Genomic DNA, 23,740 nt, shown 5'->3' with positions numbered 1-23,740 from the left:
AATGAATTAACTTAAAAAATCGTAATAACACACATTGAAGAAAAATATTTTTCATCAAGGCAAATGGCAATTTAGACAAAAAATAGGGTGTGTTAAAGTAAAAATGAACCTGCAAATATAAAAAAATACACATATCTTCATGTTACTTGAATACCAAAAAGTTGCTCTGCAATACATATTTTGGGGATCTTAAACATGGTCTTAAAATCCTAGAACTCTTTTGCATCACACTACACTCCTTGAGTTCCTTGAGACTTTAACAATCCCCACTTGACCTCCTGTCACTTCCCTCGTCAACCCGGCATTCATCTGCCCTTCTGCATTTTCACCTGTTCACCTGCTTTTGTGCCTCTGCCAGTTTATTCCTAGTTGCCGTTTGTCATGTCTTGCTTGTGTATTCCCTTATAAGTCTCACGAGAACCTTGACCTACCTGCATGCATACCAGTACACGGCTGCCTGTAAGCCAGAACCAGGCTTATGTTGAACAGCCATCTGCCTTGACTGGATGGGCCGAAAAATGGTATAATGGGAGATGTAGGATAGAGACAGACAAATAAAGCAACAACAACATATGTTCTTGTTAGTTTAAAGTCAACAAGTCTATTATTAGCATTAGCAACTATAATATTGATATTATGGGGAAGACTGACATTAATAGTTGTAGCAGTCTGAGTCGAGCAGTTCCACGGCAGCAGGTGGTCTGCAGCAACGATCCCCAGGAACCTACGAATCAAGGGAGCTAAAAAATTCCCAGGAAGATATAAGCTGTTTTTTACACTGCCAGTTCAATGCGGGATTATTACGCCTCTGTTACGTTCCGTCTTCTATGTAGAACGCACGGATGCAGAACTGTGGGGCGAAGTCGTTCCACTTCTGAGCCAGCATCGGAGGTAGAAACAGAGGTGAAACGGCGTCTGTGTAAACTGCAGAGCCGGAACAGTGCTGTGCATCATCCAATGTAGAATGACATAGGTGACATGAGGACGGCGCTTCGTTACGGTGCTGAGAGGCAGAACCGCAGTGTAAAAAAGGCTGTAGACTAATCCAGCGAAATACCGGAAGTTGGCAAGCCGCCATTACTGTGGCGGCGACTCTTGACAGAAGTGAGAAATTTTCTACATTTACCGCTACTTTTGACAACGATGTAAAGGACATCGGGAAGAACGTGTGGAGCCATCGGCTGTTTTAACAGTCGTGACAAACTTTAATTTGGAAAAAAAGTTACCAAAACACAAGCATTAACATCCTGAATAGTCCCTATGAGACCGGACGCTCTACATAAGCTGTTCCCAATCCGGGCTCTGCAGCCTTCGAAGGCCGTATTTGAAGGCTGATTGCGTCACAGAAGCGTCAAAGGCTGTCCCAGTTCGAAGGCTCCTTCAGATGCGACCGACAAATACGTCCTCCGTTTCTGAAACAGAGGCCGAACGTATCCTGAGATGCATTGCGTGACAATTAAAATGAAATGGCAGACTTTTACGTGGCCGAGGAATACACTATAAAATGTAAATGTTTTTGGTTTCACCTCTATCAAAAAGCTAGAGATACACATGTTAAAGAAAACGAAACGGCCCTTGAAACAAATTATCTTTAAAATAATTGGTTAACTTACTCGACGTAAGTTATGCTAACTAGTTAGCCCGCTAGCTACCTGTTGCTAGGAGACAGGAGCGGCATTTGGTGACGCAAGGGTAGACCAGACCGACTCATTTCATTTCCATGGTCTATGCAGGCTATGAATGGAGCATCCTCCGTGGACCGCCTCCTTCGAAGGCTGCAGCACCTGGATTGGGATACAGCTATAGATTCACTGGCTGCACAGAGGACAAAGATATTCTTCATAAGTGAATTGATAATATTATAATTAATGTTATATTATGACAGTCATTTCGGCTCTCTCTGACTGACCTGTAGATGCAATTTAATGTTAACTGCATCTACTGCGGAGACATCGGTGATGGCAGACGAACTCCTTTTGTTGTGTGTGCACCGTGAATACGTGAGTTGAGTTTGCATTAATGTTTACGTTACACTCTGTTAGAGTCAGCCTTGCTGCGAGTGTATTTTCAGCATGATTGGTGTTGTTTTAAGTCAGGTAAAATGACGAGAATACTGAGTACTGTTAGGTGCTTAAGAGCTGTGACAGGTGTGTAACTCCTCTTAATTGGCTAGAGTTTCTGTGACTCTTGGTCTATATTTGTTTATTGTTAGTAACTTTTTGCTAAGTTCCAGTGCCTGTCTGGTCATGTGATGTTTAGTTAAATGCCAAATTATTGAGTGCTCTGCTGTTTGATAGCTTATTTAAGTGATTTATAAATGTACAAATTAGGTTTGACTGTACTGTATATATTTGCTGTGTACTTATATTGTACTGATCATTGTGTATCGTTCTGTTCTATTGCAGAACCACACACGCAACTTTATTGTTGAACCTGCCTAAATAAACAACCCAAACTTCAGTTCTGGACTCCTCATCATCCTTTTTCCGCACTCACATCTGTTCATCAGAATAAGGGTTCTGATCGGGCACCCTGAAGTGTTTGCTGCCGCAACTAAAGATCCTAGTACATACAGCCCCTTATACAAGCTGCATGTAATCATTACAGACCAGCTGCATTAGTAGAAAAATTTTAAATACTTGCTGACTGAATTTTAAAAACGTATAATGAAACTAGTTTGTGATGATTAAATGCAGCTGTTAATGATTAAGCTAACTAGCCAGTAGAATAATGTTATATTACACAGCACTTATTCAAAAGTAGGTGGCGGATGGGCATGTTTTTCTCCATTTCTCCGTTATGTTATCAGGCTGTTGTTGTAACCAATGTCTAATATGTAAAATCTAAATAATGTTAAGGTCGCCTGATTAAGGTACCTTCATTACTAATGAGAGGCAGCTGTCTAACATTTTTAATCCAACTAACTATGCTGCCGTCACAGTCAGCAGGCGGCAGCACACACGGAGTGGCCACTGCAGTAATGGCGGCGCCACAAGTTCGCACAAATCGCTCACCGGATTAGTCTATATGGTTAATAACGGGATGGGATAAGAATACACATACTAAAGTAATGATCTCAAAATCTTTTATTAAAATTAATGTCTTTTAAGTCATTGTCTATCACTGAATGAGTTAGCACAATGGTAACAGGGCTTATGGCAAACTGATGAAAGCCTTTGCATTTGCAGTATATTGTATTTTTATGGATTGGGTGTCTGTGGTGACATTTGCAGAAAAAATCACAAGCGGCTCCCAGTTAGAGATGCATTTTCCATCACCCAGTAGTGGTTGGCCTGTCAGACAGTGTAGTCGGAGTTAAGTGGCAGCACTTACTGTTTCTGCAGGCATTACGATGAAACGGTAATCTGCTATGGCTGAACAAGCAAAGAAAAGATCAATGACTACAAATACAACTTCAAAAACAGGAGCTTGGTATGTCAGATCCCCCGTCAGTCTAAGCCTGTTGCAGCATAACTATAAGCTTTTTATCAAAGAGGAAAGTTTTGAGTCTACTCTTAAAAGTAGAGACAGTGTCTGCCTCTCAGACCCTGATTGGTAGATTATTCCAAAGGAGGGGGGCCTGATCATTGAAGGCTCTACCTCCCATACTACTCTTTGAGACTTTAGGTACCACAAGCCAGCATCCTGGGAGTGCAATGTTCTAGGGGGGTAATATGGCACTATGAGCTCTTTAAGGTATGATGGTGCCTCACCATTAAGAGCTTTGTAAGTGAGAAGAAGGATTTAAAATTCTATTCTGGATTTCACAGGAAGCCAGTGCAGAGAAGCTAATACAGGAGAGATGTGATTTATTTTTGTAGTTCTTGTCAGTAAACGTGCTGCAGCATTTTGTACCAACTGAGTCTCTTCTTATTAGAGCAGTATGATAATAATGAATTTCAATAATCCAACCTAGAAGTAACAAATGCATGGACTAGTTTTTCTGCATCGTTTATAGACAAGATGTATCTGATTATTGCTATGTTGCGAAGGTGAAAAAAAAAATGTTAAAAAAAACTAACAGTAGTGCTGGATGCAAGGCTGTTGCCATCTAGGGCAGCTATATCATTTGAGAAAGAATCTCTAAGGTGTTTGGGGCCAAGCACAATAACTTTAGTTTTATCTGAATTAAGTAGGTTAGTCGAAAATGTATTGGTACATGCTTCTAGTCAAAGTAGATGATTAGTGCAGGGTAAATAAATGCTATTCATTTGTGTGCATGCGTGTGTGGACACATAGCCTACTTCATGTGTATTGGGGATGGTCTTACTTTTTCATGTTGGATACTAGTTAATTCTTGTTGATGCCTCCAATGTCTCCTACTCCATCCTCCCAAGTCCCAACTATTTTTTTACGCAGCCATCACAAAATGACACTGAGTTATGACATGTAAGTGAAAACCTATTTAAAAGTAGTAGGCTATGTTTTTGAAGGGCCAATCATGATCTATACTTTGATTATTCAGACAGAATAATATTTAACATCATATTTTATCCTCGATATTTCTAATTCCGAATTGCTATCTGGTCCAGTTCAGCTGTTCAGCTGTAGCTGCCTGACTCACCCCGCCCCCTTCTCAGAGGGAACATTGGAGCAGGGATTATTATCGGAGGATTAGGCTACGCGCCACTGTGAAACTGTTATCCTCCATAAGAGGCACAGGTAATCCAATCACTGGTAACCTTCCAGCACAGCTCCGACAATTCATTTCATCTCGGATCTCCGCAGAGTGAGGGCAGAACTCGGCGTAATGAGGCCCCAGAGAAGAGCCAGGTGACAGAATGCCATTTATTATAAGGGGAAGACCCCTGATGGGTAAGTCCAAGGACCTGGAATCAATTACACTTTTGGGGCTTATCCGGATGGATAGGATGATGTTTATCCTCCCGGAAAATATCCTTACATTGGAAAGTCAAAGTCACCTTAAGAGACTGCGACTTTTCAGTGATCTGAAAGATTTATTTTGCAAAAAAATGTTTTATGGATTTTTTATGACAATGCACTGAAAGCATTCAGTGAAACATGGACAGAAAAATACAGATTGCTACAGATACATTTTGTTGGCTTACATTTAGCCAAATGCTGTGATAAGATGTTTTTATTTTTTTCACATGGGCTATCATCCAATAAAGCCGTGACTGTTTCAAAAAAACGAAAAATCATGATAAAACATTATTTTGTATTATCTGAAAACATTTTTAGTCCTGCCAGATCTCATTTTTAAGTTGAGATACTAGGCCTGCTTAATATGCGTTTTTGAAATTAAGTGGGCGGCAACAGGTGCATTTCTATTTAGAATATGATTCCAGTATACTGAAGCCTGTGACTGCTCAAAGTCGGGCAACTTATGATCTTCCCAAGCCTCAACGAGAAAAACTGGCAGGAGCGGATTTACTGCTGCTATCATCGCATCCTTTCGGATCCGTCGTGAATCTGGAGGCAGGCACCCGGATGTGGCGAAAATGTTTGGCGCTTCTGTCAGGGTTTGCTTTCGGAAAACATTTTATAATTCAGGTTAACGGCTCGGCTCAGGCACGCGTGTCGACACCTTTAAATGTTTTTTCCAACGATGAGTTGGATTTAAAACGAATCTTTTCGATGTGGATTCGAGAATGCAAGAAGCAGATGAACAGTCTGAAGGTAAAAAAAAAACCGTGAGTGGAGCAGAGCAGCAGAGTTAAAGGGCTGCGAGAGAGAGGGGGCGAGAGCGTACGTTCTCTGAATGTCTGTATATTTTATGTGAATGTCGGTTTATTCTATGGGATTTGGCTATATGATCTTAACCGTAAAGCATACACGTTTCTGGGAAGATTCCAGTTTATTTCAGTACTCTGATTGAGAATTTACATCGTAAGCGAATGTTCGTAGCTGCATGATTGTAATGACAGCAGTCATCAAATGCACTGTAAAACGAGTTATCTGTAAAATGGAAGACTAAATTTATAATATTTTTATTTAAAAAAGGTCATTGTAAAACCATGTTACAGTGTATGCTTTGGATTAGTGCACTCCCCGTAATGAACTGAAAGACAAAACATCAACTTTTCAACTACATCCCTTTAGTTTGTTTTATATAATTTTTTTTAGTAGTTCTAACTGGTTAGTAGTGCAACAAACAAGTACCATAGGGTACTGGTTTAAAAAGCCACAACAGGTCAAAGTAAAGTCCAGAACAGCAGCAGAGGGTCAGTTGTTTCGAGTATGCCACTGTCCGCAGAGATGCTGTGATAATTCTTTTTTACATCAGAAATAGAAGACCGGCTGTGATCATCAATAAATAGCCTAACAGACTGCACTTGTTACTTTGCACCTGTTACGTTCTAGAAAGACTGTCAGCTCCTGTGAGATTCACAGAAACTGTGAATTTGTGTTGAAATAAGCTATCTGTATCATTTTACCAGTTTGATTGGACTGATTTCACGGGCAGTAGGCTTGTGAAGCTTGGTATGTTAAAACAATATTTGTTTATGTTTAAAAATGAAAAACCTTGCCCTTAATAAAATAGATACAAATAAATCACTCGAATTCCTTTGTCTGTGATGAATCATCTGAGGCTCAGTGTAAAGGCTGTTTTAGATGACATGCTTTGTTACCGTCGTTCCTGCTGTGTTTCAGCTATGGAGCTGCAGTGAACCATAGTGACGGTTTCAAGGGCACTGCCTTTTTTTTATTTTTTTTTTTACTCATGGTTCATATTGATTTTAATGACTTTCTCTCTCTCTCTCTCATTCATGCAGACAGTCCCACTTTCTCTCTCTCTCCTTTTATTCATGCAGACAGTCCCACTTTCTTTCTCTCTCCCTCATGCAGACAGTCCTACTCTCTTTTATTCAGGCAGACAGTCCTGCTATGCTTTTTTTCCAACTTTTTAAACAACAATATGACTTTTAATCAATGAAAACGTGTTATTTTTGTGATTTTAAAATGTGAGTTTTAAAATATTATAATCATTTGTGCCTTTTTCCCACCCTCTCCCTTTAGGGGCACAGTATGCCAGTGACAGAAGGACAACTAACTCAAATGAAACCTCTGTACACTGGTCAGAAAGCCAGACTGGTCTGCACCAGCTCCATTCAGCGGAGACCCTGCAGGCCCCGCCCAGCACTGGCAAGCCTGTTGGCTCCTCACATGGCCTCCTCGGGGCCAATAGTGGCATTCAGGGCCCAAGTGCCGCTGGTTCCGGTGTCAGTCCGGTCCTTGCTTGGCATGCTGCCATTAGTGCTGCTCGCCAAGCACAGGGAGATGGTGCAAAGCCCGACATAAGTTCACAGCCCTCAGTCTGCACCACTGGACCTGCTCCTGTGGGCTCACTGGCGCAGAGGAAGAGGCAGCAGTATGCCAAAAGCAAAAAGCAGGGAGGATCTACCAACAGCAGACCACCCAGAGCTCTGTTCTGCCTAACCCTAAACAACCCAATCCGCAGGGCCTGCATCAGCCTGGTGGAATGGAAGTATCCTTTAGCCCAAAGACAGAGCCTCGGATGGTAGATGCTTGGGTGTCTGTTTGTTTGCTTCATACATTGATGGATTGATGGTTGGGTTGAATTAATTGAAAGAATGTATAACTTGAAAAAATTGGACAATAACGTTTTTGTTACAATGGAAATAGACAATAGAATAAATAATGGGACACAGATGCTTCAACTTTTTTGTATTAGCTAAATGAATATAACTTTATAGATTCTGCTTCTTATGCCTGAGGCTTCCTGAGATGTAATTTCCATGCTATTATAATCATTATCACTTTGGCATGTTACTTTAGTTTATCAAACTAGAGTTTCCATTTACCTTTTGAAAGCAGGCTGGCTGATGCAGACAAAATGCAGGGATTTGCCAAAAAATGACAAAATATACACTATATACGTAAATAAGCACTTAAGTCAATAGCTTTTTTATTAAAAATTCAATTTGAAATAATTTTGTTCCTTAACAGTGTATGTCTTTTTCCAGGCCATTTGATATCTTTATACTGTTGTCTATTTTTGCGAACTGTGTGGCCTTAGCCATCTACATTCCCTTCCCTGGAGATGACTCTAATTCTACTAACCAAGAACTGGTGAGTAGCATGGGAAAATAGATTTAAAAGAAAGATACAAGATGTATGGACAAAATTGGGGTTTTCTGTAATATGCTGTGCATTACACCATTACCATGTATATTCCTGTTGTGCTAAAGAGCACATGACAGCAATGTAGCCTATAGGTACTAGGGCGGCACAATTTTGGAAAAACTAACATTGCCATAACTTCTTGTTCCGCTACATGTGTGCTATTTTTGAACGTAAGCATGCCGTATCCTTCTTCCTGTCGGCACATACAACCTCAAGCTGTGTGTGCACTGCAGGTGTAGCTGCTAAAGGTAAACACTCCACGGCATATCTGCACAGTGAGCAGCCCGTGATCACAGGGCTAACCAGCACCGGTGTGAGGTGCCGCTGATAACTACAATACGCTCACTGAAAAGCCTTGATCATCCAGCCAACATTGCATGTGACGGTAGCAGCAGCATCGCTGCACAGACTGCATCGTTAGCAGAGTCAGATTACTCAGCGATTTTGGCGTGCATACCCAAAACTAGACCATTGTTCTAGTATATGTGATAAAATAGGCTACCTATGGCCTCTCTGTATTTTCTGACATCACTCATCATTTCTGCATCATCTGTGTAGCCAAGTTTTTGTTCACGGTCTTCAAGGTCTTTCTCTAGGTTTACAATTGTGCATGTTAAACATTCGTATCTTTTTCACATATCTCTTCTGTGACATTTTCACACATTGCTCATAGTCAATACCAAGAAAATGTTTCAGTTTGCCGTAATCCTTCATCTTAAATTTTACTGTGAGCATTTTTTTCACAACAATTTCATAACTGGCAGCAATGATTATGTAATCTACCCATATTAGAATTATCACCTTCTCATTTTCAGTTTCCTTTGTGTAAACACAATGATTAGCAGCATTTTGCACAAAGTTGTTTTCACTCAAATACTCATGCAGCGCCAATTTCTACCTGATTGTTTTAGTTAGGCAAGGCAAGGCAAGGCATGTTTATTTATATAGCACATTTCAGCAACAAGACAATTCAAAGTCCTTTACACAGAACAACAAAAGCAAAGAAACACATCATAAAACAAGATATTAAAAAGCTAAGTGAAGATAAAATAAAAACAGCTAAAATAGAAGCGAAAATATAAAAATAAAATAAAATATAAAATAAGGGTAAAAGCTACAGTGCAGATATAAATAATTAGAATAGTTATTAAAATAAAAGTATTAAAATAGTTTAATAAAAGGCAGCTGTGAACAGGTGAGTCTTCAGGCTTGATTTAAAAGAAGTGAGTGTTTCAGTAGACCTGCATGTTTCTGGGAGTTTGTTCCAGATATACGGAGCATACAAACTGAACGCTGCTTCTCCATGTTTGGTTCTGACTCTGGGGACAGAAAGCAGACCTGTCCTTGACGACCTGAGTGGTCTGGATGGTTCGTACTGTGTCAGTAGATCAGAAATATATTTTGGCCCTTGACTGTTTAGCGCTTTGTAAACCAGCAGTAGTACTTTGAAGTCTATTCTCTGACAGATAGGGAGCCAGTGTAAAGACCTCAGAGCTGGAGTGATGTGATCTACTTTCTTGGTCTTAGTGAGGACTCGAGCAGCAGCGTTCTGAATCAGCTGCAGTTGTCTGATTGATTTTTTAGGGAGACCTGTAAAGACACTGTTACAGTAATCGAGTCGACTGAAGATAAATGCATGGACCATTTAGTTAAAGTGACTTTTCTAGCTTATACACCAACTTTCATTTGTGCTAGATTTCACTTCACTGTAGCTTTCTGGTTGGTCCATGTACTGTATATTTCGCAGTCTATTGGGACATGTAAGGAGAAAGTTTTGACATCCATCTGATGTAGAATCAAGTTTTCCTGTGCTGCTTTTTGCACCAACACCCTGATACTGGTAAGGTTGGCATCAGGAGAAAATGTCTCCTCATAGTCTATCCCTATCTTTTGACTGTATCCCCTGGCTACATAACGTGCCTTGTATTTTTCAGACCCATCAACATTGTTCTTGATTGCATATACAAATCTACCCCCCACTGCTTTCTTCCCCTCTGGCAAGTTGCTTAGGGTTGTTGTTCTCTCTCAGCGATTCAATTTCGTCCCCCGCCTTAATCCAGTCCTCTGAGTCAGATGTAGTTACAGCTTCCCTGAATGTTAGGGGCACATTACAAATTAATCTGTAACAGTAGTCTACATTAGTCAGCACCTGATCATCGCTCCCCTCGCCTGAAACATAGTCACTTAAAAAAATCTGGATTCTTCCTGACTCTAGAAGGGTATCATATGGGCTCTGGATTAGCCTCACCTTTCTGTGCTTGGATGTTTATGTCAGGCAAAGTCGCTGGAACTTGGTCCTCAATGTATTGTGGACCTACATCAATAATCTGCCTGGTCTTGCTAGTCCTGCTCTGCATCTCTAAGTCATCACCATCGGACATAATGTTGGTCTGTGTCTGTCTCTCAGTAACTGTTTTGGTCACAAACTTGACCAGTCTGTGTTTCTGCACTTTCCTATTGTCTGGATAATAGACCATGTGGCTGGGCTGTTTTTATTGTATCCAACAAAGATTCCCTTTTCTCTGATCCTGCTTATAGGCATAACACACTGACCTGAACTTTTGCATTCTGTAATGGTTAGGCTGCCTTCCTGTCAGCATTAAGTAAGGCGTCTGTTTTGTGTGATTGTTAAAGCATCTGTTCCTCACTACAGCTGCTGTTTGCACTGCATAGGTCCATAACTCCTTAGGCATATCACTCTTTATAAACATACATCTTGCCATGTCAAATAAGGTGCACCGAATTTGCTCAGCAGTACCATTTTGGTGTGGCGAGTATGGTGCAGAGGTCTCATGTCTAATCACGTTTTTGCTGAGTTGTGCCAGATAACCCATGAATTTCCCATGAATTATGTCCTGTTGTTGGACCTGATACATTTGATCTTCCCAAATGGGGCTGTATCAGCAAGAAGCTTTTCAGTTGCATGTACTGTGTCACTCTTATTCTTTAGAAAGTACACAAACACTGCACTGGAATAATCATCAGTGAATGACAATGCAAACCTATACCCATCTCTGGACTCTGGGTCTATAGGTCCCGCTAGATCTGGCTGTACCAACTGCAGAACTTCTTTGGCTCTCACATCAGGATCCCTGTTCCTAGTTTAAATCAACTTTCCCTGAGTGCACACTTTACAGTGTTGGGCAGGTTTGTCTATTTTACCTTTTAATGTCATACCATCAACACCCTGTAATTTCTGAATATCATCATAATTACAGTGACCTAGGATGTAATGCCATGTCTGCACATCATGACACCCTTTAAATTTTCTTCACATTCATCATTTACTGTCTGTAGGTAGTAAAGTCTGTTATACTCATGAATGTGGAATTTTGTACAGTTTTGTAGGATGTCGTTCCCTTGCTTGATGATTATGATTACTGTCGCTCCGCTGGCAGTGGCTTTAACAGAAAATATATCCTGCAGGTATGAGGGAATATACAGCGCTTGTCTCAGCATTGTGAGGAGGAGAGAGAGAGAGAGAGAGAAAATGGTGGCGCGAGTAGTAGTTGCGGCGGCTTGGCGCTTTTCCTTTCGGTGCTTTGTACGTGTGTTTGTGTTTGTGTACGTGTTGCTTTTCGTTTCATGTACCTTTTGTCGGACGGTTAACACCTACAGCTGGCATTATCTCCTGAAGATCCCGGTGGACATAGCAAGGAGCCCCGGCTCCCAGTGGATTACCATCCCCACAGGGGGCTTTGTGTGTACGTTAACAACAACTGGTGCACTAACACAGTGACTGTAGACGGTCATTGCTCCCCGGACTTGGAGTATGTGACTGCTGAGTGCAAGCCCATCTACCTCCCCAGAGAGTTTACTGTGGTCATGATTACTGCTGTTTACCTACCACCAGATGCTAATGCTAACTCGGCACTGGGACATTTGTACGACAGCATTAGCAGCCAGCAGAACATATATCCGGACACAGTGCACATTGTTGCGGGGGATTTTAACCATGGGGATTTAAAAACAGTGCTCCCTAAATTCCACCAGCATGTAAAATGTGCCACCAGGGGAGCTAACACACTAGACAAGGTCTACTCTAACATCAAGCTGGGCTACAGGGCAAGACCACTACCACACCTGGGCCAGTCTGATCATATGTCACTGCTTTTAATCCCCCTCAGGAAAACTGCTATCACCACCAAGACTGTGAAAGTTTGGCCTGATGGAGCCTCTCTGCAGCTGCGGGACTGCTTCAACAGGACCAGCTGGGACATTTTTGAACATCCGGACCTGGGGGTGTTCACTGACAGTGTCCTGTGTTACATCAAGAACTGCATAGACACTGTCACAGTGGACAAACGTATTCAGGTCTACCCCAATCAAAAGCCTTGGATGACCAGGGAGTGGCTGCTGAAGGAGAGGAACACCGCCTTCAGGTCTGGCGATAGGGCTCTCTACAGCACAGCCCGTGCTAACCTGAAGAGAGGAATCCGGCAGGCCAAGTCAGACTACACGAGGAGGATAGAAGAACACCTGGACAGCAACAACAGCAGGCAGGTGTGGCAGGGAGTCCAGCACATCACCAACTTCAGGACTAACCTTGCAGCTGTTGATGGCGTCACCTCGCTGGCAGAGGCGCTGAACATCTTCTTTGCCCGCTTTGAGGAGGAGTCAACAGAGGCAGCTGTGTCAAACCCAGCGGTACAAAGTAGCTTCATCCGCACAGTGGAGGAGGGGGAGGTGAGGCCATCAACCCGAGGAAAGCTGCTGGACCCGACGGCGTTCCCGGACGTGTGCTGAAGGAATGTGCAGATCAGCTGGCTGGGGTTTTCACCAGAATATTTAACCAGTCTCTGTCTCAGTCCACTGTCCCACCCTGCCTGAAATCCTCCACCATAGTCCCCCTGCCCAAAAAAACAAACATCACCAGCCTCAACGACTACCGGCCCGTAGCACTCACCCCCGTGGTAGTGAAGTGCTTTGAGAAACTGGTCCGGAGCCACATCACTCATTCCTCCTACCTCCGACTCACACCAGTTTGCATACAGGGCTACTGAGGATACCGTAGCCACAGCCCTCCACGCTGCTCTGTCCCACCTTGAGCAGCAGGGGAGCTATGCGCGGCTTCTCTTTATAGACTTTAGCTCTGCCTTTAACACTATCCTCCCCCACAGACTGGTCTCCAAACTGTCAAATCTGGGACTTCCTTACTCCACCTGCCTTTGGATAAAGGACTTTCTGACAGACCGCACACAGAGGGTCAGAGTAGGACCCCACTTTTCCACAGCTCTCAGCCTCAGCAATGGCTCCCCACAGGGCTGTGTGCTGAGCCCCCTGCTCTACACCCTATACACTCATGACTGCACCCCCACACACCACAGCAACACCATTGTCAAATTTGCAGATGATACCACTGTGGTGGGGCTCATCTCTGGAGGAGATGAGTCTGTCTATAGGGACCAGGTGGAGCGTTTGAGTGCATGGTGCAGGGACAACAACTTGCTCCTGAACACATCAAAAACCAAGGAGCTAATTGTGGACTTCAGAAAGAAGAAAACGGACATCAAGCCTCTGCACATCAGTGGGGAGTGTGTGGAGAGGGTCTCAGACTTTGGCTTCCTGGGAGTCCATATCTCAGAGGACCTGACATGGGGCACAAACACAGCAGAGCTGGTGAAGAAGGCCCAGCAGCAACTTTATTTTCTGAGGGTTCTTAAGAGGCACAACATCCCTCAAAAGCTGCTGGTGTCCTTCTATCGCTGCTCGATCGAGAGCATCCTGACATACGGCCTCTGTGTTTGGTTTGCCAGCTGCACAGTGGCACAGAAGAAAGCACTGCAGGGGGTCATTAAGGTGGCCCAGAAAGTCATCGGCTGCCCTCTGACACCACTGGAAGAACTACACAGCTCCCGCTGCCTCAGGAAAGCTCTAGCCATCCTACAGGACTCATCACACCCTGGACACAATCTGCTTTAAATGCTCCAATCAGGCAGACGATACAGGGTCATCAAAACACGCACTAAACAGACTAAAACATAGTTTTTTATCCTACAGCCGTCGTTGCATTAAATTCTGCCGGGCAGCGACTCACATAACACATGCACCGCTGTATTATACTGTCTTATACTAGATATGCACTTTCAGGACTGTGTGAAATATTGTTTTGTGGACGAGTGAGTGGGTTGTTTTTATACTGTATTTTTTTTTTCATGTGTTTCTTCTTTTTTATTATTTATAAGCTCTTTTGCACTACAAAGGATTGCACTTAATTTCGTTGTAACTGTTACAATGACAATAACAAGATATTCTGATTCTGATTCTGAATCTCTGATTCTGATTCTGTGATGCTCTGCGCTCCTCGACTCCCACGCACTTGGTGCCAACAGCCAACTCCATGCATGCATGTGTCCATGCCTGGAAACTGTCATCGAACTTCTTTGTTCTATCTGTAATGATGTGCAAAGTTGCCCCTGTATCCACCATCAGCCCGGTCATCTTGACACCATGGCCTTGTTGGAAACTCGTGTCTCCATCTCTCATCCAGAATGCATATTCCTTGTTGTTTGCCTCCTCAGAAATTTTTCACGCGTCATCCCGCTGCTGTTTCCGTCTGCATGTTGAGTCTCGATGTGTGGTGCTTTTACACTGATTACACCACTGCCTTTGTTGACATGTTCTTGCTTTGTGTCCTTTTTGACCACATCTGAAACACACAATGTCTGCACTTTCTGCTCCTCAATCCATAGCACTTGTTGAAGCTGGTCTCACTGTATTTGCGCCTTCATGACATTGTCTTCAGATGCTGTTATGCTCAGCTTCTCAGTGTCCTTGTAGCTCCGTGGTTTAGTTTTGAATTCAGCCAAGGTAACTGTCTTCTCGCTTTGTGTGACATGAATAGCAAATGGTTTGAATAATTCTGGCAGCCCCTTCAAAATCATTGCCATCACCAGCATTCTTCAACGCTGTGATGGCAGCCTCTCCACGTAGAACGTACTCCGTCACACTCTTACTGCTTGATTTTTTGAGTGAAGTAAGCTTGGTATCAGGATTTCCGTTATCTGGCAATTGCCGTATTTTTACCGAAATCTGATGAAGTCTGTCATATTACAATCCCCCGGTCATAAAGTCTGGTGAAAATAATATATTTTCAACAAAAGAAAATATCACTGATTCATTATAACACTGTCCCCTCAGCCCTTCAGGAATATGCTAAACCAACCATCCGAACCATTATTGGTCATTTTGGCAAAGGATTTACCGGCAAGGACGCGTCAGCAGCACCAGCCACACAGCCCTCTCATCCATACCAAAGGCGCACAAGATGCCAGTACTGTGATGACAGTAGGCTTGAATTTCTCCACGGCCTGCAAAGTCCTCATCAGGGATGTACACATGGACAGCGGCATGGCACAGAAAGTGGTCATGTGTGCCTGAGACATGTTGTAAAAATTTCATTTCAGTGAAGTTTATCAAGTACACCAGCTGGGCGTATGCCTGGGTGTAATGTTACGTCCAATTTAGAGCTGAAAGTTACGACAGACTTTAAATTATGGCCTGTGCACCAGTCTGACTTAAGCCCAGTTTGTGTTACACCCGGGTGTATCTTTTACGTCTAGGATGGAGCAGGAATACGTTTAGAAATACAGACTTAAATCCATGGTAAAACAAACGGTCACAAAATGTAAAAGAAAAACAGTGGCACAGCGTCTTGTTGTTTTACACGATAAATAAAAGGGCATTAAAACGAGAGAGAGTCATCCATGACCAGACAGTAAGTTGATCGAAAGGTTTTCTTTTTACAGACAAGTCCTATTTGAACTAATTGAAGAGCTCTCCCCTCAGCTATGGCATATGTAGCCCTGCGCCCTGCAGGTGCTGATTGAACTCAGATTTTGTGCCAGTAGGACCTTTCAGGACAAGACAGAGGGAGACATGATAAATGTACATTGGACAACGGCATGCTTGATTATTTAGCGTTTCCTCATTTCACTATCCGTAAAATGTATTTTTCTTTACTTGTTTTGTTATCCATATCTTCTGTCGATCATTTGATGAGAGAAGTTAGCAAGTGGAGACGTATGTTGCTTAGTAACAGTCACCGCTTTTCCAGTGTTCATGTGGACGCGCATCATAAGACCGGGCGCAGCTACGACCTGTGTCAGTTAGGATTGCTGCACTGTGTAAATTCCAGTCAAGAAGAAGAAGTTGGTCGTAGCTAAGTCAGACGTAAGAGATAAGACCTATTTTTTTACACCCAGCTGGTGCACTCGGCTGTAGACGGGAGTCCTTGTTTACAGTGACAGAAGAGTGATCGCTGTCTCATGCATGACTCCTCCGCAGGTTGAAAGTGCAACAGTTACGTGTATCGTATTAATTTTTGGACAAAATTATTATACAATTTAGTAATTTCCCTACCCAATTCTACGCCCTTGATATAACCTGTCTATCAATTGTTTTTAAGCTAAATAAATGCAGATAATATTTGACTTTAATTTCATCCATTTGTTCGGAACATTGAAAGCTTCCAGGACACGTGGGCCAACACAGATTTGCAATGTGTTTCCCAGTGGTAAATCGCTGGATTTCTGTCTCTGGGTGACCCTGGGCCCATAACCTTAGCAGAGTAAAATTGCTCAGCAATTCTGGCGTGCATACCCAAAACTAGACCGAAAATAATTGTGGAAGAGTAAACACACAGTGGGGCATCAGTTCGGCTAAAACAGGAACTCACTTGGGAGAAACTTTATTGATACACACCCATTGACATTTGTTTATGACATACCACTACCAATGCATATCATTGGCTGTTGAGATTGTCCATATAATAATAATGTTTTCTTTTGGCACCAAGCAAAGATACAGTAGCAGCTTGACATGTTTCAGTTAATTTGCCTCACTATAACACGTCCTGCAATGTGACCATTGCGTTGTGCGCATATGCAAACAGAGAGATTAATTTCTCACACAATTGAGAGTACATTTTTCAGTTATGCCAACATGCATACACAGCAATCAGTTAATTATGTGCTCTGGTAAAGAACTGCACTAATGTGATAGCAGATTGACTTTTTCTGTGGATAAGTCATCGAAAAACCAGAAAAATGGCAGGTTTTCTTTGGGCACCAAGCAACGATACAACGCATATTGCACATGGCAATTGCAATGGTTAAACACTCGTTCAGCCTTAATGTATAGGCGTACTATGTGTGATTTGGTAGGGGGTCTAAAGTATATTTTCTGACAAGCGTTGAGCTATATTTGATTGTCAAATGAACACATTGTGATAATATTTTGGAATGGGCATACGTGCACTGTATAGCTTTTAACCTATGTGTATGTATGTAAAAATGTTAAAGGCTGGTATCTTGTGTTTAAACAAGAAGACATGCACTTAAAAAGCAGTGCACGTGATCAAACAATGACCAGAAAGTCCCTTTATAGTTGGCTTTTGAGTTTAGTACTTAGAAGTGAGAAGAACATTTGGAGCAATCTTAATGTTAGACGTCCTTAATGCAAAAGCACCTACATTTGTTTGAATAAAAGAGATACAGTTAAGTTATGTTTTTGTTTGTTTGTTTTTTATCATCAGGGAAATGTCCCCTGACTAGTCTTAAATTATCAGTTGTCCAATATGACCAATTCTTCTTCAATTCTGTTATATCCAAAAACCTTTAAAAGTACCCTAAATGGTTCAATTTAGAGGTATCAAGCAATCGATACAAACATGGCTTTCATTTTTCATGGCTTGCATATTCCTTTGATTTGTAAGTCTAGTATCAGATATTGCTTGTTTAGCTTACATTAAAGGATGAAGGATTTTGTTAACACATGGTGCTAGCTGCTTATGCCACAATCATCAACCAGATTACACACAAAGGCTAGGCTATACACAACACCTTTGCATGAGAGTGATTGGCCTGTGTGTGGGTTGTACCAGAGGGCTTTCCTGGCAATATTTGGGTTGGTGTATTGGGTTTCATTGCTTTGTTGACACACAGAAATACTGGTTAACAGACAAACACACACACACACACACACACACACACACACACACACACACACACACACCCACACACACGCGCACGCACACACGTGCGTGCGCGTGTGCAAAGACACACGCATCTGGTCATCCCTGTGTGTCATAGCAGTTTTCCATGGTGTGAGGTGAAAAGGTGGGCATACTAGTTTCTTTTGGTACCTCCATAATTACTTAGTTAAACTAATTGACAGCATTATTGTTAATACAATGCAATCTATGAATCCAACTCATGTCTGATAATGTGTTACAGTAAAGTTGTATCAAGTAAGCAGTTTAATATTTTTTTGATTACCATATTACATATCAAGTGGCAAATACATGGACCAAAAAATAAAACAGCCTTTTGATGCAGGAAATGCTGGGGTCGGCAGCTTTGGAGATACCAGCAACAGTAAGATAGATTTGAATATATCTAATCAGAAAAATGTTAAAGCCAATACCTCCAAACACTTGAATGTCACTTCAGGTGTAGGATGAGTCAGAGAGGTGGAGGAGAGAACGTTAAAGAGAGGAGCACAATGCATTATTGTCAACTCTAACTGTAACCAGTATCCATGCCATTCTTGTGCGTTAGCTTGCAAGCTTTAGTTTGTGTAAGACTTTGCTTATGTGCAATGAGTGCTCAGGCAGAGTGCTTGAAGTTGCAGGTAGGTCGGCAGACCAATAGGGCCCCATTGTCAGTGCTGGCTCCACTGTAAGGGGCTGGTGACATCAGAGGGTGAATTGAAAAGTCGAATAACGATAAAATAACAGTCTTTAGTAAATATAAATGACATCTTTTGATGATTGGTCTCCTTACTTTAAAAATAAAATCAATTTTCACCTATAATTCATGTGTTCAAGTGTTTAGATTTCAAAGACTGAAAAAGGTATTAATAAAAAACTTTGCTTAATTGTAAAAAGGAACTGTGTCAAAACATCTAGTTCAAATTTGGAGTCATTCTGATGTTTATTACCAGAGATACATGTGATGAGGAAGATGGTTTCCCTTTTCAAAAAGCCTTAATTTTCACTATTTTCAGTTTTTGGTAAAATCCATAAAACAACAAAAAAAACTAATTTTGCAGTAACGTAATTTTATACAACCATCCCTTTCATAAACTAGACATGTTAAAATCCATTTGGGGGGGGGTTGTTCCTCTACTATTTGTATCTTTTTGCCAGAGCATTTGAAATAATGATTGCTATAGGGATGTAAAAAGCATTTCAACAAAATAATAAAATGAAATTGCCTACCTGTGCTGCAAATCTTTAGCACCTTTTAAACAGAAGTAAACATGTTTATAGACTGGTACAAAAAAGGTGTTTATTTCCATAGCTAATTTCCCCATCCATGGCAACTGTCCATGGGCTGAATTTATATACAGTATAACACACTTGTTGAAATTATTTTAAGGCCTAAAGTTATGCATAACAAGGGGCATATCTGCTGAGTGACAGGTATGAGCTGCTGGGTGCCTGCCTTTGTATGTGGTGTTGGTGTCATTGGAGAACTATTCATGAAAGAGGGAAACTTGTTAACTATCTAATTAGCCAGCTCATCTTTTAGCCTTGGGCATAGGCTGTTTAACTTTGTTAAATCTGTGTTTGCAAACCCCCAGACTACTCCACAGTTTACCCTTTGCACTGGAATAAACTTCCAGCTCCAAAAAAACCTGGCAAGGCCATGCAGTACTTAAGGTTTCAAACAGTAGTCCACAAAAACTTGAGTGATGTCACTTCTTATATACAGTCTATGCTTGGGAGTTGATTTGTGTTTTTTCCAATAAGTGCATTTGATGATGAATAGGGCAAGGTTACTTCCGCCTCTCTCAGCAAAATCTGAACGTTTGAGGCAGAGCCAGAAGAAGCCCCTAAGAAAAAACATGGGAAAATCTAATCAAAACTTTTTCAGTAGTTTAAACAGAAAAAGTATTAAACAGAAATTATTAATAGATACACTCAAATGGTACAGCTGTAACTATAAGAAACATCAACAAAACATTTACAAAAGAAATTATCTACAATGGAAGTTACTGCATTTGTAAATGGTGCTGTTTTTATACACGCCTAAACTACAAAATCCTCTCTTCTCAGATTTTATGGGCACAAGAGCAAAATCATTTTTTGGTGGTAGTTTAATCCTTAACATGTAGCAATGTCCTCAAATACTTTGTCATGCAGTGCATACATTGGCTTTTTCTCTGAGGCTGGCAAGGGACCTTCTAAGCTTCATAGGGGATTGTGTGTGTCTGTGTGCATGTTTGTGTATATTGCGTGCATTTGGAGTAAGCGTGTGAGAGACAAGCACATAGAAATGTAGCCTGGTCCCTCAACACATGGGGATTATTCACGCTGTCCAAGTCAACGCTCGTCACTCACTGCACAATATACCTACTGTGTGTGTGTGTGTGTGTGTGTGTGTGTGTCTGTGCATGTGTAAAAGAGAGAGAAACAGTATGAATGTTGCTCAAAGAGAACATGAATTTCACATGTGAGATGAGATGTCTAATCACGTTTAATTTGTTTTTAATTCATATTTTTGTGCTCTGTCACTTTAAATTTCTTTTCCTTTTTTCACTAGTGGTGTATTCAGCAGAGTTGTTAACAATGTGCAGTTTTACCAGACTATTTTTATTTTTTTGTCTTAACACAGCAGCTACTACAGTTATATTATTTGAAATCATTCAATGAGAGCCAACAGATACTTGTACCAATCAGTGAGTATTTCATGTTGTTGCATAAACAACAAAAAATGTAAGAAAGCAACATACATTCCTTGCAACATATTAACAAAGGTTCATTTTACATTTGAATGTCATCCTGGGATCAGGGCATGTGGAATCCAGTGTGTAGTGACGAGAGAGAGGAAGAGAGATTTTTGCCAATCAGGTTTGTGGCTGGCAGTATATGTGAAACTGATAGAGGAAAAAGAACACTCACATTTTCACTTGCTGGTCGGCACCTGACACTTTTTGACTTTTACCAGCCTGTCGACATCAGGAACTAGTTTCTGAGCAGTGGCGATTTTCATTATGTCCCTCAGATGTCCGTGCATCAGCCAACTGTGCAGTTTGGACTTCTTTGGACCCTCACAAATGCTGTCTTTGATAAAGTAATGTCAAACGATCAGATGTAGATTCATACTTTAACGGTGTGCTACACTGCAGTTTGATCAGCTCCATTAGGAGTTCCTCTTTCACGTGCGTAATCCCTCTCTAGCTGAGTGAAGACAGTAAATCGACTTTTAAACTTGCCTATGAGCCCCAACAGTATGTTCTTGTACGTGTTCGAGTTTGTTGCGGCCCTGCATGTTAACATTCATCACATTTAAATGTTCTGTAATGTCCACTGAAAAAGCAAGACCTCTCTGTGCCATGAATTGAGCGATCTCCGTGCGTAACTGAAAGAAGCATTTGCGCACCGCTCCTCAGCTCAACCAGCGAACGTCAGTGTGAGGGCAGCCCGTGGCTAATATCGTGATCAGATAAAAGAGCATCAAATTGGCAGTCTCTATATATATATCTATAAAAAATCTCAAATAAATAGGTCTATATATCCTTTTTTTCCCCTTCCTGTCCCCCAAAATGTCTCCGCATCTGGCCCGCAGGCAGTATCTTTGACACCCCTGCTCTAGGGGGTTTGCGTGAGGAAAAATTGGATCAAATTGATCCGCCTTTTGTCCATGTGATCCGTTTCTGAGCCTATGCATGTCAATCAATTTTTTCTTTACTTGTTGGATCATGTGTAACTTTATTGCAGTTTGACTGAAAGTTGGCTACTGATGTTCTAATTTCCGTAACCGCTATGCTATGTTTGGTAATTGTAATTTAAACAATCAATTTCTCTTTAATACGGCTTAAAATATGACAGCATTTTCCCCATCTTCTCTCATGATGGGCCTATCTGCCTGTGAGTTTGTCCTCCCCCTCACTCATCTTCTTTGCTCTTTAAAAGTGAGGAATTGTGCATTTAATACGCCTTTAATGTGTTTATAAATAGGCTATGTTGCGTTTTTATTTTTTATTTTTTTAAGTGTCGGGGGTTGGGGGTACATCAACCCGGTCGGGATGTAGAAGGGGGTGCGTTGCATAAAAAGTTTGGGAACCGCTGGTCAAGACCTTGGTGGTGGTGGTGAAGTAAGGCTGCAGGATGGACTTCTGAAGAGCTCAACCCAGACACTGGATGAGATGAATAGTGGGGAGAAGGGTCACAACAATTCCTCACTGAAATGACTGACAGCATCAAGATGATTGGCTGATGATGTTCATGGCAAAATCTGCTGGGTTAATAATAAAAGGATAAACACCAACGATCAGCTGTTTAGAGATGCGGTTATAGGGACATAAAAGAGGCATGAAAGCTGTCAGAAAACAGTATGCTGAGCTTTATGTCAATATGTTGACGCTTATGTTGAGTGACTCATACTTTACTTGAAGTGGGTGATGTATGGAGTGTAAAAGCACTGTGAGTGGTCAGAAGACTAGAAAAGCGCAATAAAAATACAGTCCATTTTACCATTTACTTAGTCTTAGTATTCATGCCACAAGAATAATTTACATTTCTGGTTGTTGAAATGTTTTCACTGAAGAAGTTTAATTGCTGAATTGAGTTTTTGAAATATATGTAATTTGACTATGTCATACAAGAGAATATGTACAAGAGTAAGGAACTGAGAGTCCAGGAGGATAGAGAAAGTGTGCATGTGAACAAGTCGTGTGTGCATGTTTGTGAGAGAGGAGGTTGAGGGATTAAGCTTGGCAGTGGATTAGTCGTCACTAAATGAGTGGAGGTTGCAGAGAGAAAGGGGCAAGAGAGAGATGGATGGGAGGATTGGTGGATAGGTGGAGAGATGTAGGGCATGAGCTTACAGAGGGAGGGGCTTTTGACAGAGATTTAACGAACACTGTCATTTGACTGACTGGATTTCTACTCTTTGTATGCCAAATTAATGTCTTTTTACAATAATTCCATGAGAGTTATTTGTCAGGGATCGAGTTCCTTGCATTTGAGTTGTATTTATCCCATTGTAAATTCTGTTTTTAGCACTCAAAGGTTTTTAATCCATGATTTGTTGTTCCAACACACCAAAAACTCATTCTGACCACCAAGGTTTTGAGCAAACACATCTCGTAATACATAAAGTCAAAAGTGGAAAATAAATGGGGAGAAACCACAGCATCATTCTGCAAAAATAAGATGGATAAATAAAAATAAATAAATAACTTCTACACTACACACACATACACTTCTGACCAAACATTTCTAATGCAAATGCTATTCATATTATTAAAATGGGATAATTTTTAATATTCATTAGATAATCAAATGTAGTCTGTTATTCTTCATAAAAAAAATTATTCAATCTACAACCAACTCACCACTTCCAGCTCCCCCCCCTCCCCCAATCCTAATCCTGACTCTGCCACCCCCTTCACAAATCAATGTCTGTCATGAAGACTTCCACCTGGGACCTGGACCCCATCCCCACCACCTTAGTCAAAGCCTGCCTTCCTGCTCTCCTCCCCCTCATCCTCTCTGTAATCAACTCCTCCCTGTCTACTGGCTCTGTCCCCGCCCTTAAACTCACCTCTGTCACACCCCTCCTCAAAAAGCCTGGCCTTGACCCTGACATCCCCAACAATTACCGTCCCATCTCCAATCTTC

General features: G+C 41.5%; 1 protein-coding gene across 1 annotated transcript in view; it reads left to right on the top strand.

Annotated features, from left to right (window-relative positions):
• The first annotated feature begins 4,781 nt into the window (after positions 1-4,781).
• cacna1db (calcium channel, voltage-dependent, L type, alpha 1D subunit, b) overlaps positions 4,782-23,740 on the top strand; it is a 180,394-nt gene continuing 161,435 nt past the window's right edge. Inside the window, exons 1-3 of the mRNA XM_069659609.1 lie at positions 4,782-4,815; positions 6,982-7,450; positions 7,950-8,055. Of these exons, the coding sequence (XP_069515710.1) occupies positions 4,782-4,815; positions 6,982-7,450; positions 7,950-8,055 (609 nt within the window). The remainder of the gene's footprint in view (positions 4,816-6,981; positions 7,451-7,949; positions 8,056-23,740) is intronic.

Source organism: Semicossyphus pulcher, unplaced genomic scaffold (assembly GCF_022749685.1).
Source record: "Semicossyphus pulcher isolate SPU_LCO1_2020_fin unplaced genomic scaffold, fSemPul1.0.p SCAF_13, whole genome shotgun sequence".
Lineage (NCBI taxonomy): Eukaryota > Metazoa > Chordata > Actinopteri > Labriformes > Labridae > Semicossyphus > Semicossyphus pulcher.
The sequence above is the reverse complement of the archived record's forward strand: the minus strand, read 5'-3'. Positions and strand labels throughout refer to the sequence as shown.